The 17,534-nt window shown below is 49.2% G+C and overlaps 2 protein-coding genes across 2 annotated transcripts; one reads left to right on the top strand and one right to left on the bottom strand.

Moving 5' to 3' along the window:
- Positions 1-3,853: 3,853 nt before the first annotated feature.
- Positions 3,854-13,775, bottom strand: exoc5 (exocyst complex component 5). Its single transcript, XM_056590651.1, has 18 exons — positions 13,560-13,775; positions 13,139-13,233; positions 11,429-11,576; positions 11,112-11,306; positions 9,358-9,422; positions 9,074-9,102; positions 8,747-8,856; positions 8,591-8,635; positions 8,212-8,352; positions 7,991-8,073; positions 7,531-7,740; positions 6,595-6,742; positions 6,178-6,286; positions 5,860-5,980; positions 5,297-5,383; positions 5,070-5,178; positions 4,594-4,809; positions 3,854-4,140 (listed from the first exon to the last, which is right to left on the bottom strand). The coding sequence occupies exons 1-18, from the start codon at positions 13,584-13,586 to the stop codon at positions 3,952-3,954; spliced, it is 2,127 nt and encodes a 708-aa protein (XP_056446626.1). The 5' UTR covers positions 13,587-13,775; the 3' UTR covers positions 3,854-3,951.
- Positions 13,776-13,777: 2 nt separating this feature from the next.
- Positions 13,778-16,960, top strand: ap5m1 (adaptor related protein complex 5 subunit mu 1). Its single transcript, XM_056590653.1, has 8 exons — positions 13,778-14,018; positions 14,134-14,791; positions 14,941-15,168; positions 15,258-15,403; positions 15,723-15,808; positions 15,910-16,022; positions 16,366-16,462; positions 16,551-16,960. Exons 1-8 carry the CDS (start codon positions 13,951-13,953, stop codon positions 16,631-16,633), a joined length of 1,479 nt encoding a protein of 492 aa, XP_056446628.1. The 5' UTR covers positions 13,778-13,950; the 3' UTR covers positions 16,634-16,960.
- Positions 16,961-17,534: the final 574 nt, after the last annotated feature.

The following is a 17,534-nucleotide window of genomic DNA, read 5'->3' as shown; positions in this document are numbered from 1 at the left end:
CTCCCGTAGAGCCACGACCCCGAGAACAGCTGAGAGGAAAGATCACGATGCACCAGAGCCGTGGACTGTGGTGCTCACCTTTAGAGTGAAAACATGATAATCAGCATTATACGAGTGGCTAATCGTGATTAAAACACATCTTTCTGCATCGCAGTACGCCTTCATCTTCATGTTTGCACCCTCTTGTGTGTGTGTGGGTGTGGGTGAGATATTATCGCTCCTGTATTTGGATGAGGAGAGGGGAACCTATTTAGGTCTACACGCACACAACACGAGAGCCTTCCTCCTGATGTGGGGCGAAACGCGGGCCGGCAGTGGCCCAAAGAGCAAGTGCTAATCATTATGCATCATTAGGTGAAGATTTAGCTTAAACGTGTTTAGCTGGAATTAAGCAAAGCTGTTGTTGACATGGATTGACTGCTGTAATGCTTTATTGTCAGGGCTCCAGCGGCGGAGGGAGGGACGGCTACCAGGCGAACGGATGCACCGAGAGCCGGGATTTGTGGTCACGTTCGAGGACCGGCGCTGTGCATAGACAGAGTGGACCAACAGGAAGTAGAGGCTGGGTAATGAGGTGCAGGACAAACAGGAAGCAGAGGCTGGTGGTTACTCTGGTCAAACAGGAAGTAAAGGCTGGTTAAAATGGTGCAGAAACAGGAAGTAGAGGCTGTGTACTCTGGCAGAGGACAAACAGGAAGAAGAGGCTGGGTAATATGGCAGAGGATAGACAGGAAGCAGAGGCTGGGTGCTCTGGCAGAGGACAGACAGGAAGTAGAGGCTGGGTACTCTGGCAGAGGACAGACAGGAAGTAGAGGCTGGGTACTCTGGCAGAGGACAGACAGGAAGTAGAGGCTGGGTACTCTGGCAGAGGACAAACAGGAAGAAGAGGCTGGGTAATATGGCAGAGGATAGACAGGAAGCAGAGGCTGGGTACTCTGGCAGAGGACAGACAGGAAGTAGAGGCTGGGTACCCTGGCAGAGGACAAACAGGAAGTAGAGGCTGGTTACTCTTGCAGAGGACAGAGAGGAAGCAGAGGACAAACAGGAAGTAGAGGATGGGTACTCTGGCAGAAAACAAACAGGAAGTATAGGCTGGCTAATGAAGTGGTTAGTCAAGGTGATGGATACCAGATATGTACTGATATGTATTCTAGTTAAAATATCTCACCCTAACCTGAGTGTAAAAACATAAGGGGGAGGCAAAGGGTAGGCTTCATCTTATTAAAAGGTGAGGTTACGAATGAAATGCATACCATGGTGTTACCATGGCGATACAAAGTAATATATTCACAGCCTCCTAAAACATGGTGACGCAATCTGGGACTTTTGGCTGAAAAAATGATGTCATTTTAAGTGGTTATGCAACAATTTGGATGGCTGGCTGTTCTTAATCCATATTTGAGGATAGCGGTTAATCTTTCCTGAACACATCACACCACATTACACCATCTAAGAAAGGAATTTCCTAACTTACTATGAAGGAGTTCAAACATGCATTTCATGTAATTTTTTCGATAGCCCATATAGCCTTTTTTATTATTATTATTCAGGAATGATTAGTGTCTTTCGGTGAAAAACCTTAATTATCTTCCAGCTGAACAAAATGAACGGACATCTGGAGTTGGAATAGTTTTCCACCTCAGCCATTTGACCATTATTTCTAGTTTGGTTCGCCTGTCCGCAGACCCAGAGCCTCAGGGCCGGCTCTAGACATTTTGGTGCCCTAGGCGAGATTAGGATTTGGTGCCCCCTACCCCCAGGGGAGTAGGTGGTATTAGCGGTTATCAGGGGCCCAGCCTAAATAGGTGTCCAACCTATGTGCATTTTAAAAGTCAAGTAACTTTGAAAACACATTTTTAAGACCCTTTTGGTTCTTCAAGGTTTGAGGTTATGTATCACAAATATCATTACGTTTTAAATGTACATTATGGATTAATGGAAACAAACAGGAATTGAACCCGGTCATGAGATGACAATGTATACTGAGTATTTATTTCCGTCTTTACTTGTTAATTTGTTACCTCAAGGAAGAAATGAGGATGGGCGCACGGCAAACTTGAATTTCTCATTGATAAATATTTTCCTTTGAGGTGGACCAGCGCCCACCAGAAGGGGGCACGCCCCAGGCCACAGCCTTCAGCTGGCCTGTTGTGTATGTTTACGTGTGCACATCTTACGCGTATGAAAATGTGCTCCAACTGACGAGTAAGAGGACAGTCTTATCCAGCGCTCCAGTGTTGACAGTATTACTAATCCCCTCCACCTGCTCAAACACCCCCCCACCCACCCCAAAGACCAGCACCCTCCCCCTTTTCCATCTGCCTCAGCTGGGAATCCCTGGGGCCAGCCTGTGCCTCCACCAGTTATCACTGGCCCCCCTCTCCCCTCCCCCAGACCCATTCCTAGTATAATCGCCACGGAAAAACAAATAGTTTTTCAAATGTTTGGAACAGGCGCACTGTTTGCGTCGGAGCCTAACACAATAATTCTTACAAGCTATACAGTTGTGATTAGGCGCGGAGCGAATTTAATTTTTTTTTATAACGTGGCATTTGATCATATTAATATTAGCCTAATTAATTATGTTGTTTGACTTTGCACAGCGCCGTGTGTACCTTCCACACAACGGCAGCCAGCCGCAGCTGGAACTGAGCTGTGAGCCTGGGCGCCTCTATCTTTGTGGCCGTCCCCAGCCCGTGACTAGCGCACACATTTCATCAAGTCACACGCATCTAATCCCCACGCACATCCTCCATGTTCCGCTCACTTCCTGAAGTCAAAGAAAGAACTTTACTCTCGGGGGCCACAATCCCTATGAATACTTGATTACTTCCCCCCGAAAAAGACGACTTTTATAATCTTGGCCATTTTTTCCGTGACATTTGCCAAGGGTCAAAATTTTCAATTTACTGCTCATGGTTTTCGGCTACATACATTAACGAGCGAGACAATGACGAATCACCGAGATCGTTTGTTTTGTTTAATAAGTCATTGATTAAAAGGTAAGCAGCAGTATACTGGGAACAGCTTAGCTTAGCTAAACAATTTCAGGGATCAGGCGGGATGATGCAGAAGACTGTTGACATTGAACCCCCCGGTAAGCCCTGTGTGAAGAAGTCCACTTAACGTGGTGTTCCTCTCATCAGCGCAGGGCGACCTCGGTGCTGTGCCCTGACCCGGAATCGACGCTGATCCCGTCCATACCCGGCGCAGCGCTGCTGGACAAGCAGGTGTTGATCTGCGCAATTACATTGACACGTATCCCCGCGCCCCCCCTTCGTTGACCCTGTGACCCCGGGGTCTCATACTGAGGTGGGTTCCACCCGGTTCTCCCAGGAGGTTCCCACAGACCCGCTCAGCACCCTCCACCCCGACCAAAATCACACTTCTCTGTGATGACCTCCTGACCTCTGTCTCTGCGAGGGGGGTCAGGGGTCAAGGTTTAGGGAGGGCGGTCATGTGTCTCTCGTGTGCTTATGGGTGGAGGGGAGGGGGGGGGGGGAGGTTTGTGTGCGTGTCTGTTCTTTCTTCACAAGGTGCTGGTGGTTCCCAGTGCAGCACGCTGGAGTCTAGCCTTTCCCTTTTGTACGACAGCGGCCACACGGTCCTTTAAGTGAGGGCAGCCACAGAACTATATTTGGCACAATTATAACAAAACAAAATTGCCACAGCTTTGTTTAGAATTGAATTAGTATCTAAAAACAAAGGAAATATCAGTCAAATGACAGTTGAAACGTATTCAGGGTGGCGGGAGAGGGAACGGGGTAATCAACCCTAAATGCACATATCCCCGATCGAAGAGGTGAAGGTCCTGGATGCCGGTCTGAAGGTAGGGGCGAGGGGGGGGGGGGGGGGGTGGGGGGTTGTGTGTGGGAGAATGGAGCCAGGAAGGGGGTTGGGCTTAATGCGATTGGACGGAAGTCTCGATGGCGACGCGGTGGAACTCGGCCACTAGCTGAAGTGGCGGCCCAGGCGCGAGGGCCGGTAGTCCACCCGCAGCTGAACGAAGGCGTGCAGCAGGTTCCGGTCCAGGTTCGTCAGCTGCTCGCCGGAGCACACCTGCTTCAGGTTGTCGGGGGCGACCACCAGCAGGTTGCACAGGGCGTGGAGCGTGTCAAAGAGCTGCAGTACTAGGGGCACCTGCGGGACGGCCCAGGGAGGAGAGGGGAACAGGGTTTACTGTCATTGACTGGGATGTGTTCCGCATTATCAAGGCCCTCCTTTTATAACGTAATGCCGATTTTCTTAAGTAACTCCCTTTCTACATGATCTTTAATCATGGAACTTTGTTAATTTCTTCTCCCCTTTATCTATTGATTACAATGTTTTTCAAACGTTATAACTTCCAGCTATAGTCAAATGCTAGTGAAATTAATTAGAGATAGGACAAATAAATACAAATAAAGAAATAAAACCTCCCCATGACGATCAGAGCTTACACGTGACTTAACGTTCAGGTAGAGTAAACCACACACCGACACAAGTCAGATTTTCTTTTCCCCTGCCCCGATGCCAACCCCCTCCACCTCCTCCTCCACCACTACCACCTCCTCCTCCACCACCACTATCACCACCACCTCCTCCTCCACTCACCCTGAAGTCCTTGGCGCAGCGCCGGTACTCGGCCACGTCGCAGATGGCCAGCATGCCTCCCATGGAGCTGTAGCCGTACTGCTGCAGGTGCTCGTGGATGAGGCGGTGGAAGCGCACGCCCAGCTCCATCAGCACCGTGTCCACGTTCTTGCCGTCCATCGACTTGCGCACGCGGTCCACCTGCCGGCTCACGTACGCACACACCTTGGAGCACGCCTGGCGGTGTGCAGGGGAGGAATGATCAGCTTGTACATTGTCGATAAATCGAAATATAGGATCAATAGTTCTTGATTATTGGAGGAAAAACGACTGAAGGTAGACTGAACAGAACAGACACTATATTTTAGAGCGCTTCTCTGAAATAAACAGTATTTCAGAACTGAGAATCTTTAGTCTGAGTGAAGCTGAAAACGGACTAGAGCAAACCTAAATAGCCTGAGCCTGATTAATTAGGAAACGCGTTTAAGTTCTCTTACAGTGGTGTACTGGATCATGACGTTGTTCTCGTCCTCCGGCCTGAAGTCGGTCTTCTTCTGCTCCGTGGCCAGGATGTGCTTCATCTGGCCCACCATGCAGTTCAGCGTCCTGGGGAGAGGTTGGAACAATAAAGGGTTGAAGCAGGAAACTGAGCTAATGAACGGACAACTGAAGGCTGTTTATAGTTCGCTCAGGTCTCGGTGACGAGTGCACACGACTCACTGACCTGTCTATGCCCGTGTCCAGTTTGACTTCCATTTGTTCGATCGTCTCTTTCTTCTTATGCAGACATTCTGTCAGCTTAGGAGAAGAGCTGGAGACACACATGTTAAAAGAGATTTAGAAAACATTTCAGGGACAATGTCCAAGTTAATAGCTAATAATGGCAGAATTAGAAAATTCCAATTGAATACGGATGTGTTCAGATACAGATTAGACCAATGACTAATGATCATTTTCCTATTGATTAATGTGCCTGGGTGCATGGTTGTAGTGCTGCTGTAAAGCAAACAAAGGTCCATTTTGTTTAAAGTGTTCCCCTTCTTTTGGTTTGGGTCTTGGGGAATCTTTACATGCAACCTGTTTGGTAGCAGACTGCTGCAGCTGCAATGTCTTTTGGAACATTAGTGAAATTGAAATAACACATTTGTATAACTGATTGAATCAAACGATTTGGGTTTTAGAAATACAATTTAAAATATTGACGTCTACGTATTATCCGCATCAAAATCCTCGGCCTGGATTAATCTTGCCAGCCCTGAAGCAGATCCAACATGGTCCTCTACTGACCTTATGAGAGGCATGAGGTGGTCGTTGAACTGCTTGTCAAACAGGTGGAAGATGGTGTTGGCTTGCTGCACCACGTCCAGGAAGTACAGGTTGGCATTCTTTGCATCCGCTGAGGGGATCGCTGTGAGGTTCGGAGAGATCATCAGTAACATCAGCAGATCATAATCACTGGGATACAAATCCTTATACATCCAAGCAGTCAATCCCCATCAGGACCGGTGGAATCAGGTCCAGATGGTCACATATTCATCAGATTTCGTCGGAGCCAAACATAGTGAATGGCGTGGTGCTTCTTGGGCAGAGAGGAGCTGGACTCACCCGACAGGCCGATCTCCAGAGCGTAGTCGATGTGATCGACACACAGGTGCTCCACCAGCAGCAGGAAGATGGAGAAGGCGTTCTTGGGCAGGTCAGAGGGATCTGACAGCTATGACACAGAAACATCACGTTCATACATTCGTTAAAATGAGCTGCTCTTATCCTAGCCATCTTTGTTGTACGCAGGGATTGGGATAACCTAACAATTTTTGGTACTTGGCACTTCTATGAACATCCTTACTACACCTACAGGGATATATCGTTTCTCTTTCTTCTGACAAATTTACTTATTGTAAGTCGCTTTGGATAAAAACGTCTGCTAAATGCACTAAATGTAAATGCAGTTGTAGGCAGTATCAAGGAGACAGTATCACTCATTCTTGCGTGCGTGCGTATGTGTGTTCCTCCTCCCCTTACCCGGTTGCACCTCTCGAAGGCGTGCCGCGTCTCCTGCAGCAGGTTGACCACCACCTCCTGGGAGAGGAAGGTCTCCCCGTGGGTGTCGATGCTGGGGCCCAGGGGCAGGTTGGTGCGCTGCCGGATCCTCTCCTTCAGCTCCTGGATGCTGCGGACAGAGTGGAGCCACAAACACACAATGTGAGTCTTGTGCGTCGTGACGTCACATCGCGACTGCTATTGGGTTGGTGGTTATTTTTTTCGGTCGTTGTTTAGTTATCAATCGGGACATGATTTGTCATTATTGGAACACATTGTTTTGTTTGAAACATTTCATGCGAGACTTTGCAAAACAACGTTTACTTTAGCTTTGGTAGGCATATATTTACGTTTATTTAAGATTTACAGTACTACAACTCCCTTGAGTCCTCCCAAAATGGAGTATTGCCAACAAAAAATCCCATGATGCATTCTGATGCACAGGCCAAATTAAAAATCAGTGCAGCTTGAAGAGCAGGCTCCAATAGCCAAGGTTTGGCTCCTGTGCACCTGGTCAGTACGCGCCAGCAAGAGACCTCTGAGCAAGGTGTTCGGGGCCAGGTCGTCAGCCAAGCTCACTCCCCCCTTCACACCCCCCTCAATCCCCCCTATCATATCACCCCAGTCCCCGCCCGCGAGTGGGCCTGAGCACCTGCTGTCCTACGGGGCTGAAGGACTTCTAGATAGAATACTGTCACCTCTCATGGGCAGGGCAGGAGCCTAACAGCTTGCTCTTGGAAGCATCTTTCCATCCCATAATATGAATCCGTTACCGAGAGTGAAAATGTCTACTCACAAATGGATGAGTTTGATGTTTATGGTTTAGTGCTCCTCATGAATGTAAGGCATTAGCTGATAGCCGTTAGCCGTTAGCAGAGATCTTTTTGTGTCTGATCACAGGGGGTGCCGGGGCCTGACCTGCCGCCGCCGATGGGTCGTTTCTGGTGGTTCTTGGAGTCGTAGTAGCGCTGGAGGATCATGGCGCTGCGGTTGCGAAGGTAGTCTTTTTCCATGTCGATGTAGCTTTCCAGGTAGCAGGAGAAGATGTTTTTGATAAGCTTGGACAGGAACGTGTGCTTGTCTGAGCCCAGGTTGAACTCAGTCAGCTTAGCTGCCAATGCAGTCGTCCTGCAAGTACAAAGACAGACGGTTGAGATCTGGTAAAGGTTTGGTAGGAGGGTCCCTCCGAGGAGGAGCTAGCTATTGGATTTGAAACTAGGGTCCCTCCTCCTTGGAGGGATCCTAGTTTCAAATCTACTAGCTAGCTTAACTAGGCTTCTGCAGCCTCTTTAAAAGTACTTCACAATCACTTGACTATTCATGAACACAAGGCTAGTTTGAGTGTGGAACACCCAGGGAAGTGCTCAAGGTCAACTACCTGCTGTAAAGGTCATAGAGGTTCTTAAGGTACTGCTCCGCGTCCGAGTTTCTGGTCCCGTCCAGCTTCTCCTTCACGTGGGCCTGGAGACACAAAACAAGACAACCACAACTGTCAGAAGGACTACAAAACCAGATGCGACATGGCCAGCGGGAGACTGCAGGATTACGATTCGCTGGATGACAGGCAGGTCGAAGCGGAGGCACCAATGCACCACCCACCTGTAATTTGTTCTCAAAGATGTTCTGGATGAGTTTGGCCATGACGGCCTCCGGGCTGCTGAACACCTCCCCGACCTGCTTGTTGACTCTCTGGCAGAGGGTCCCAGTGTCCTCAAACACATCGTTCCTCAGGTAGGCTCCCTGGGGCGGAACACATGATGACGGGGCTTAGTGACCAGGCCCTGTAGGCCGCGCTGGTGTGGCCAGCGTAAAGCCTGAGAGTGTGTGTGTGTGTGTGTGTGTGTGTGTGTGTGTGTGTGTGTGTGTGTGTGTGTGTGTGTGTGTGTGTGTGTGTGTGTGTGTGTGTGTGTGTGTGTGTGTGTGTGTGTGTGTCTGTGTGTTGTGTTGTGTGTGTGTGTGTAAGACTGTACCAACTCACCTCCTGGCATTGCTTGATGTACACGTCCACGCAGTGTGCATATCCCTTTTCAGGAGAAAGTGACAAAACATTCCATGTTAAATGGAGTTAGAGAGACCAATACTGTCACTGAAGTCATGGAGAGACTGATATGTGTTCTTAAAAACTGTGGTTCACCTTGAAATGTAGCAGGACCGCTGCTACCTCACGCATGCGTCCGATTTCCCCCCTCCTCTGAGCCGCAGTGAACTCCTGGATCAACTGGCGCTCCAGGTCATGGTACTTACCTGGAACACACACACACACACACACACACACACACACACACACACACACACACACACACACACACACACACACACACACACACACACACACACACACACACACACACACACACACACACACACACACACTTTACCGCCAACTGTGTGTGCTCATTTCTATGGAATATTTAATGTCTACCATACGAGTGGAAATCATTGGATTGGAGGTCAAACTCACTGGCGATCTTTGCCTTGACATCTGCAAATCTGTTGGAGGCAGAATATATCAATTAATATTAACTCTGGAAAACCTTGAATGAATATCATTCCTTTATTGGCCTCAAACAGAAGTGTTAATTATTCAATGTGTGTTTGTCTTTAGTGATGAAAACCTCCATTTGGACACCTCTTAGATGTGGTACTGCCAGCGGGGAAGGGACACCGTAGTATGGGGAGCAGGATGGGTCTCTCCTTATCTGGAGGTGCTATTGTGTAAAGCTGCCCGCAGGACGCCTGACTCACCTGTCAAACGGCAGCTCCTGGGCAATGAGGTGCAGCTTCTGAATGATATCAGCCGCCTCCTTAATCTGGACCAGGAGGAGGAGGAGGAGCAGGGATGAGAGAGAGAGAGAGAGAGAGAGCGAGAGAGAGCAGGTGAGAACTATACGGGATGGACCACCAGAGGGGGGGAGAGGAGGATGGGAGGGCAGGTGAGCCGCCCGCAGTGCCTCCTCCTGGGGAGTCATCATCCTAAGCGGAGCCCCCCTGCCCCCTTCCCATGTCGGCCGCGGGGCAGATAACAAGCAGCCGCTGCCCACCTGGCCGTTGGCGGCGGCGGCGGCGGCGGCCGCCATGTTGACTTAGCAGCAGCATATCCAGCTCTTTATGCCCGTGCCTCTGCTCAATGGGACTGTAATCCCACAGGAGGCTAAATCGCCTTCAATAATCTGTCCGGCCAGGGATATCTGTGTAGAAAGACGGGGGGAGGCCCCCCCCCCCCCCCCCCCCCCATCCCACTCCCCCTGACATGCACACCGGCTGGAAAGAGAGAAAAGACAGCGGCAGACCCGCGGAAAAGGCCCGCCGTCCGCAACTCCTCTGTTCCCGCAGACGCCTGCCTCAGCTAACATCATTAGCCCGTTCCCGCGAGGAGGATCCAGCCTTTCTGCTCGGCGAAGGTTTTCTAAGTATCTGTCCCCCAGCTAAGATTAGCTAAATCCCATGTAAGTAATGTAGCCGTCTCCCTGCAGTCAGGGTTTAGCAGCACTTGTCTCCATGCTGGCGGCCCAGCCCTCCCTTTCAGAAGGATTAGCAGAGCCATCCCCCTACAGCTATTCACTCGCAGCTTTCCTCGTTTTTCCCCCCTCGCTCTTGTCTGGAAGTATGCTCAGGAAGGAGGAATCTGGCCAGAGATTCCCCCGTGTTGACTCTCCACAAACCCAGCCCCGTCTGTGGGATTGACCCCCCTCCAGGCTCCCGGCTCCCATTCCAATACCGACGGAGCGGGGGAGAGGAAGCTCACCTGGAGCCTCCATCCCTCCTCTCGCTACAAACTACGTTCCACCATGCAGCTTTGCCGTGGATCATTAGGGAGGTCACTTGGGTTGCGTCAAGTTGGCTAGTTGTTGCAACAACAACAACAACAACAACAACCGCAACTCCTGGAAGTTTCCTACGCTACTCTTATTTGTCCTACCAGGCCTCCTCTGCTATAATAGGACAGTGAGGAGGATGAACATCATCTTGTCTAATCAGACACCCTTCAATTAAAGCAATTAGGCTTGACATGAGCACTTTGACAGCCATGCAAGTCAATCAGTCAACTGTTGTTTAGCAAGCATACGACGCCCTGATTAATCCAAATTAGCCTAGGGCCCTCAACTAAAAAGGGATGAATTTAGAGATTTAACGTGCATGATTTAACTACATAATCCCGCTCCCCTCACACCTTACATCTAGCATTACCACTGCAGGGGCGGAGCCATTGATTTACCGCTGGAGTGACGGGCAAATACATCCACACATTCTGTTATACATACAACTTACCACACATACCAAGATGCACAATTCACACCTTCTCTATGTATCCACAACATACCACACACACACACACACACACACACACACACACACACACACACACACACACACACACACACACACACACACACACACACACACACACACACACACACACACACACACCAAAAGAACACACACCAAAAGAACACACAAAGACTCACACAAAGACGTGCACAAAGACACACAATACACACCTTCTCCGGGTTGTGGAAGACGTCACTGCGCAGCTCTCCGTCCAGAAACTCGTTGAAGTAGGTCATGAGGCGCTGTGCCTCCACCGCCCGCTGGCGGGGGGTGTTCACCCCCTCCAGCTGGTCACCAAGGTGACACACCTTGGTGGCCACGTAGCTGATGTGCTCGTCCAGCTCCTGGAAGTGCTGGAAGGCCACCTGAGGAGACGGGGGGGAGCAGAGGCGTTGTAGGGTGTGTAACGCGGGTGAGACGGAGGAACACACTGACCTGGTTGACTTGTAGGGTGCGTAACGCGGGTGAGACGGAGGAACACACTGACCTGGTTACTCCGCTGCAGGTCCTGGACTTTGTGTGCAAACTCTTTGGCCTCGCGGTGGCACTGGTGCTCCAGCTTCTCCACGCGCCGCTGGAGCTTCTCGTCCAGCTGCTTCAGCTCCTCAATGTGGTTCTCAAACTCCTCCAGCAGCCTATCAGACGGCGGGAGGAAACGGCGGGATTGGAAAAGATTCCCAGGAAAAGGAATCCCATTGATTTAAAAAACATCACAGGGAGCCATAATAACAGTTATGATTCACATTCACACACACACACACACACACACACACACACACACACACACACACACACACACACACACACACACACACACACACACACACACACACACACACACACACACACACACACACACTCTCTCTAATTCCACAACAGTAATTGGAAAAGGAAAGGGTTAAACCTGTCCCACTGACCCAACACTTTGGAGTTATTAGTTACAAAACGAGGCAGGGTGCTTAATTCCCGGCTGCCCGGACTTAAGAAGCTCTGACACCTAGTAGCTTCGTCAGCTGCATTTTAAGTGCCACCAGGAACGGCAGAGCAAATGTTCTAAGTCAGCATCGTATTTTCACAGACTAGGAAACATCCCAAAACGATGAGTATATAATCTCTTAACTAATTCCCTCAGCAGTCGCTACAGCTTTAGAAAGAGACATCTCCCATCCTCTCCCCCCATACACACCCGCTGCCTGGCTGGTGACTCACAGCGTAGGGTGGCCTCCATAGATACCTTGTCTCTGACTCCTCACTACTGTTAAATAGTTTCTGAGGAGGCTGCTGTAGCAATAGTTTTGCGGGAGACGCAGATAAGGCTGGCTTGGATCTATGGGATATTTAGCAGGGCTCTTACTGTTGCTGCTGCTGCGTGGGGTATTTGTGCTTACCAGAAATAAGTTGGCCACTATATGTTAACGTAAGACCAAGCGATATCAGGAAAATACAATATCATATGAAGCCAACCCTTTTTCTCGTTCGCAAGGAATGTTGGATTATTATGACACATTGTCCAGTTTGATTAAGAAATATATATACGGAGAGAAGTAGGAATGTTTAAATATTGGACGAAACACATTTTCTAGTTCCAACTTTAGTCATGAATAAATTTTAGAAAATATAAATATAAATGGAAAATGCACTTGTTCCTAATACACTGCAAAAAGAGCATATACATTCTAGAACATTTGTTTTATGATGCCCATTGCCAAACATGTATTAATTGATTGCTTATTGCATTTTTGGTTCTGAAAGAATTAAGGGATGTATTCAATGGAGGACAACTTATTAAGCCTTCAATTATAAAAGTGTCCTCCATTACAAACCCCAGTAACAACATCGCTTAGATTGGATTGGGTTGGGTATATGTAAAATCACAACAATATAGTAATAGATCTAAATAGATCTCATCAACCTTGATATGTCTCAATAATTAATAATTCAATGTTGACTAATTTAACCTACAGTGAGCGCTGAGGGTGACTTATACATCCTGCTGTGTCTGTAGATGATAACATCCATATATAACAGGAATGCAATGTTGTTGTTTTTACTTAGAGTCTAAAATATGTGCGTATATAGACGCGTGATAATCATACACTCTTTAAGGAGAAGAGCTCCTTTGGGCATTTTGTCAAGAGACGAACACAAGATGATCTGGCGGTAGAGAACACAACATAAAGGTCAACAACAGGCGCACCTTTTGGGGTCAAACGCCTCCGCCCCGCCCTTTGAGCCTCCGCCAGGCGTTCTCCAGGCCAGCCTCTCTATGTATTCGTCAGCATCAAAGGGCTCCTACGTGCAACCGACAAAACAGCACAACACTGTGACCACGAACAAAACATTTTCCTCCAGAAGAGACACATTTGCATTATTTGCAAAACATCCGATTTGACCCCCCAGGTCGTTTAACTTCGTTAAGCCGGCTGAGGAGATAACTACACATGCAACACGTTAAATCATAGTGGTAGCTAAAACTCCATGCATAGATTCTGATTAACCGCATCGGGCCAATAAGCTCCTCAACCATCTTTATAAATCTGCTGCTTTCTTGCATGCAGAGTGAACCAGTGGGCCAGTGCTGGTTAGCTTCTGGCTAGCTGGCTCAGCAGGCGTCTTACCTCGAACAGCTGAGCGGTCGTCGCCATGATCGCACTTGGCCGAGCGGTGCGGACAAATACGAGTTAGACCGATGACCCACAGCCGGCCACAGCGCCGACTTTTTCCCAGGAATTGTGTGATTCTGACAGTTGTGTCCTTTGTTGACAGCTAGGTAGGGAGGAATCCAGCTTCCTGTATGGGAGAAAAGGGTGGGGATAGCGGCTGACAAATACGCATGCGCAGAAGTCAGCTGATAGTCGTGAATGTCACATGAAACAGTAGGAAGTGGTGGCGTTGTTTGTTATCGTTTGTTATAAGGATGCATAACTAAATACATCAGATGTGAAAGCTTTGAATGTTCCGACCACATGAGTTAAAAGTCATTAGAGTGCGTTCGGTGTTGTCAGTAAAATGAGTATACGCGCCTTATGGATTATTACGCACGAGAAGGGAGAACATGTGTCTGTGCGTTTTTCAAGGTTTGTAACGCAAATCCCTTTATTCCTGGAACCATTCTGTAACCGTTATGAATCTAATGTAGTGTAGTACCTTGGTTTGCTAATCAGCTCATGTGCATACTGTTATTTTTCACAGGAGGTTCCCTACCGTTGAATATCGGGCAAAGTCTCTGGCGGTTTCTTCATATCAAGCAGTCCCAGAGGACAGTGCGGTGCTTCAACTGCTCCTCACTGAACTAGGGCTGGCCGACCCCGGCAAACCATACGTTGCTCAAAGAGACGACTGTCTGAATCAACAGAGGACGCCAGCGCTGGAGCTACATGTGGACAGTTCAGCAAAGGGAATTCTGTGGCCGGTGTTGGTCATCTCTCGTGGGCCGCTGATCTTGGCTTGCCTGCCACTGGTTGAAGCGGGTGAACCACGACCACCGTTATCCAGCCTTCTGTCTGTGTCTCAGGGCCTCACTCTGTTGGAAGGACTGCAAAGCTTCCTCGGCGGGTCTGAAATCAAGACTGACGGCGATGGGTTGGCGCCTCGCTTGGCGCTGATGCCCTCGGTCCTTCAGCAGGTGTGTCCACTGGGCACGCCCCTGGACGTGCCCCAGGCCAGGGCACCTTCCACGGCGGGGGTGCCAGCCGCCGCCGGGAGCCCGAGGCAGCCTGCCTGGAGGACGGGGCAGCACCGCGGACGGCCCGCGGTCAACGTGGCACTGACGGAGACGGTGCGCTGCATGCAGTACGGCGACCCCAGCAAACAAGACCTCTGGGACGTCTACGGCACCGTGACATGCAAAGTACGTAGATGTCACACGATGGGAAGCCTTTGTTCTTGCCTCCCTTTTTAAATGAGTTTGAGTTCCTACAAAAAAATTGGGGTTGCCTCTAATGGATCTGATTTCTCCCCCTTCTCCCACAATGCATCCTCAACCGCTCTCTTCCTCAGTGTGACGTGGAAGGGGTGCTCCCCAACGTGACCGTGACCCTCACGCTGCCCCCCAACGGCTCCCCCCTGCAGGACATCCTGGCCCATCCGTGCGTCACGTCGCTGGACTCCAGCATCCTGAACGCCAGCAGTGTGGACGACGGGGACGGCTCGGCCTTCTCCGGGCCCTATAAGTTCCCCTTCTGCCCCCCGCTGGAGCCCTTCAAACTATGCAGCTACACATCTCAGGTACAGAGATCGGAAAACACGCCTGTCAAAATGTAATATTATTGATGATTAAGGGGACGTTTAGATTTTTCTTCTTTGTGTTTCTTCAGGTGCCGGTGCCTCCTATCCTGGGCTCCTACCAGCTGAAGCAGCAGCAGGAGGTGAACCATCTGCGTGTGAGTGTGAACCTCAAGCTGCACGAGAGCGTCAAGAACACTTTTGAATACTGTGAAGCACGCCTGCCCTTCTTCAACCGGTAAGCAAGTTGTATGAATACATATGAACAGGTTTTACCCTCCGCTTATGTTTTGCTCTATGTTGACCTTTCTAAATCTCCTTAATTGAACTGCATAGTGGACATGATGGAGGTTCCTTAGGGTGTTTGACTCTCAGATGAAGTATCCAGGGTCCACCTGTAGTATGCATCCCTGCCAAGATGCCTAACCACTACCTGCTTGTTAAGATAGATGGATGGATAAATAGATATATGGATGTTCATTGACGTGGATCTGAATTCAGTTTGACCAAAGCATGTCTTGAATTAACTAAACATGACTTTTGTTTGGGATGTGCAGGGTTCAGATGAGCACTGTGGATGTGAAGGTGAGCTCCGGCCACCTGGATGTCAACAAAGAGAAGAACCTTCTGGTTTGGGTACTGGGTACGTCGTTACCTTATGCAGCAGGATTAAGGCTTGAAGAAGCTGTATCGCTTGAAAACCAACCCTCACTGACCATAACCTCACTGTCCCCTGTGACATAGGCCAAAAGTTCCCAAAGTCCAGGGAGGTCACCATGGAAGGTGGGATCCGCTTTTCAGGTCAGCTGCCGGGACCGGTGGACCCCCTCTGCACAGACCTCACAGCCTACATCAAAGTAAGAGTCAAATCCCTTTCCTCATTCAAATTTGCTCATTTGACATATTTGCTTTAACATCCTGCCTCCCTCCCCTAACCCAATTTCACTTCCTAAAATAGTCAAACTTTAGAAGGAGCACAATAAATTATTGTCAAAATTCCCTTTTGCCTTAGTGAATGCAGCGTTATTATTTCTGTGTTAGTCATTCCTCCCAAATACCTATCCACAGAAAGAAGTCATATGAAGCAGTGAGGAAAAGATAAGGGGGTGACAAGTTAGCGCAACAATTGACCCACATACACACAGGGTGTGTGTTCCTGCGTGTGTGTGATCTAAATGCACCATACTGCTTGTTTTTCAGTTGTATTTCAAAGTGCCTGACCTGACTCTCTCGGGGTGCTCCGTGGACCAGCATTCAGTGCAGGTTTACTCCTGTGCCAAGCCAAAGATCGTCACATGTGAGTTCACCTTCACACCTTTTGTAAACTTACTCTCCTCTGTTGCTGCACACATTCAAATCTCCAACCCTGTGGTTATATTCTGCAGGTCGGGAGCTTCAGTCCAAAGAGTACTTCATTTGGAACTCCACTGGTCCTGCTCCCGTGTCTTCTGGGCAGATGATACTGTAGGCTGGACAGGAAGCTCCGTCAGAATATTGTTGACAAATGTGTGATCGATGCAGGATGAAGAATGTAATGGCAGGCGTCCAATCTCATTCTAACGTTACTGGGACACAATAATTACAGTAGATTAAGTGTGTGTGTGTGTGTGTGTGTGTGTGTGTGTGTGTGTGTGTGTGTGTGTGTGTGTGTGTGTGTGTGTGTGTGTGTGTGTGTGTGTGCGTGTGCGCTTACGTGTGCGTGAACTGAATACCATAACAGTGGTGAAAAAATAAAGTTACTACACTGCTTAAAGTGCCGTCCATTGGAGTATTTGCTGTCACTTATTTCAGATATTGGTGCTTTAGGAGCATTTTACATTATCTAGGAAATAATCAGGTGTTTCCAATGTGATATTTTGCATAAAGCGGCATTTAATGAATACCTGCCACTTGGCAGCAGCTCCTTTCATCCCGTCATGCCGCCCCTTAACCCTGTCACATATGAGAGCCGCCCTTCTCTCTGACAGTCTCACTTCACCGGCCCTCCATCCCCCACATAATTAGCAGCTGGGGCCCTTTTTACTTTTCTGTCAGCTGTTGGGGCCCTCGAGGAGTGGGGGACTGCGAGGGGCCCTGGGCGGACCGACCTGTGTCTCGGTGCCACAAAAGGGGCTCCTCTTGAGATCTGGCAGAAGTCGGCCCTCCCTCAGTCCCCTCGCCCACCCTTTGACCCCTCCCGGGCTCCCAGAGACTGGCTGAAGTATACAGCCCCTCCAGCCAGAAGACTGAGATCTGACCCTTGGGCTGTCAAAAGCAGCCTCTCCCATTCAGCTAGTAACGGCAGGCTAATTAGAGAGAATACAGTAATAGGGGGGAGGGGGGCCTCCGGCGATTGCCATAGTTTGTAACTGTTGCAAATCGTAAAATGT

Source organism: Gadus chalcogrammus, chromosome 5 (genome assembly GCF_026213295.1).
Source record: "Gadus chalcogrammus isolate NIFS_2021 chromosome 5, NIFS_Gcha_1.0, whole genome shotgun sequence".
NCBI lineage: Eukaryota > Metazoa > Chordata > Actinopteri > Gadiformes > Gadidae > Gadus > Gadus chalcogrammus.
Note: the sequence above shows the minus strand (reverse complement) of the source record. Positions and strands in the feature narration are given on the sequence as shown.

Coding starts and splice junctions, on each gene's coding strand:
- exoc5 (XM_056590651.1), bottom strand. CDS start 13,586: ATGGCGACGACCGCTCAGCTGTTCGAG. Junction 11,577..13,138: donor GAGGCGTTTGACCCCAAAAG/GTGCGCCTGTTG, acceptor GCCGTCTGATAG/GCTGCTGGAGGAGTTTGAGA. Junction 5,981..6,177: donor TCTGGAGATCGGCCTGTCGG/GTGAGTCCAGCT, acceptor CGAACCTCACAG/CGATCCCCTCAGCGGATGCA.
- ap5m1 (XM_056590653.1), top strand. CDS start 13,951: ATGAGTATACGCGCCTTATGGATTATTACGCACGAGAAGGGAGAACAT. Junction 14,019..14,133: donor GTGTCTGTGCGTTTTTCAAG/GTTTGTAACGCA, acceptor TATTTTTCACAG/GAGGTTCCCTACCGTTGAAT. Junction 14,792..14,940: donor ACGGCACCGTGACATGCAAA/GTACGTAGATGT, acceptor TCTCTTCCTCAG/TGTGACGTGGAAGGGGTGCT.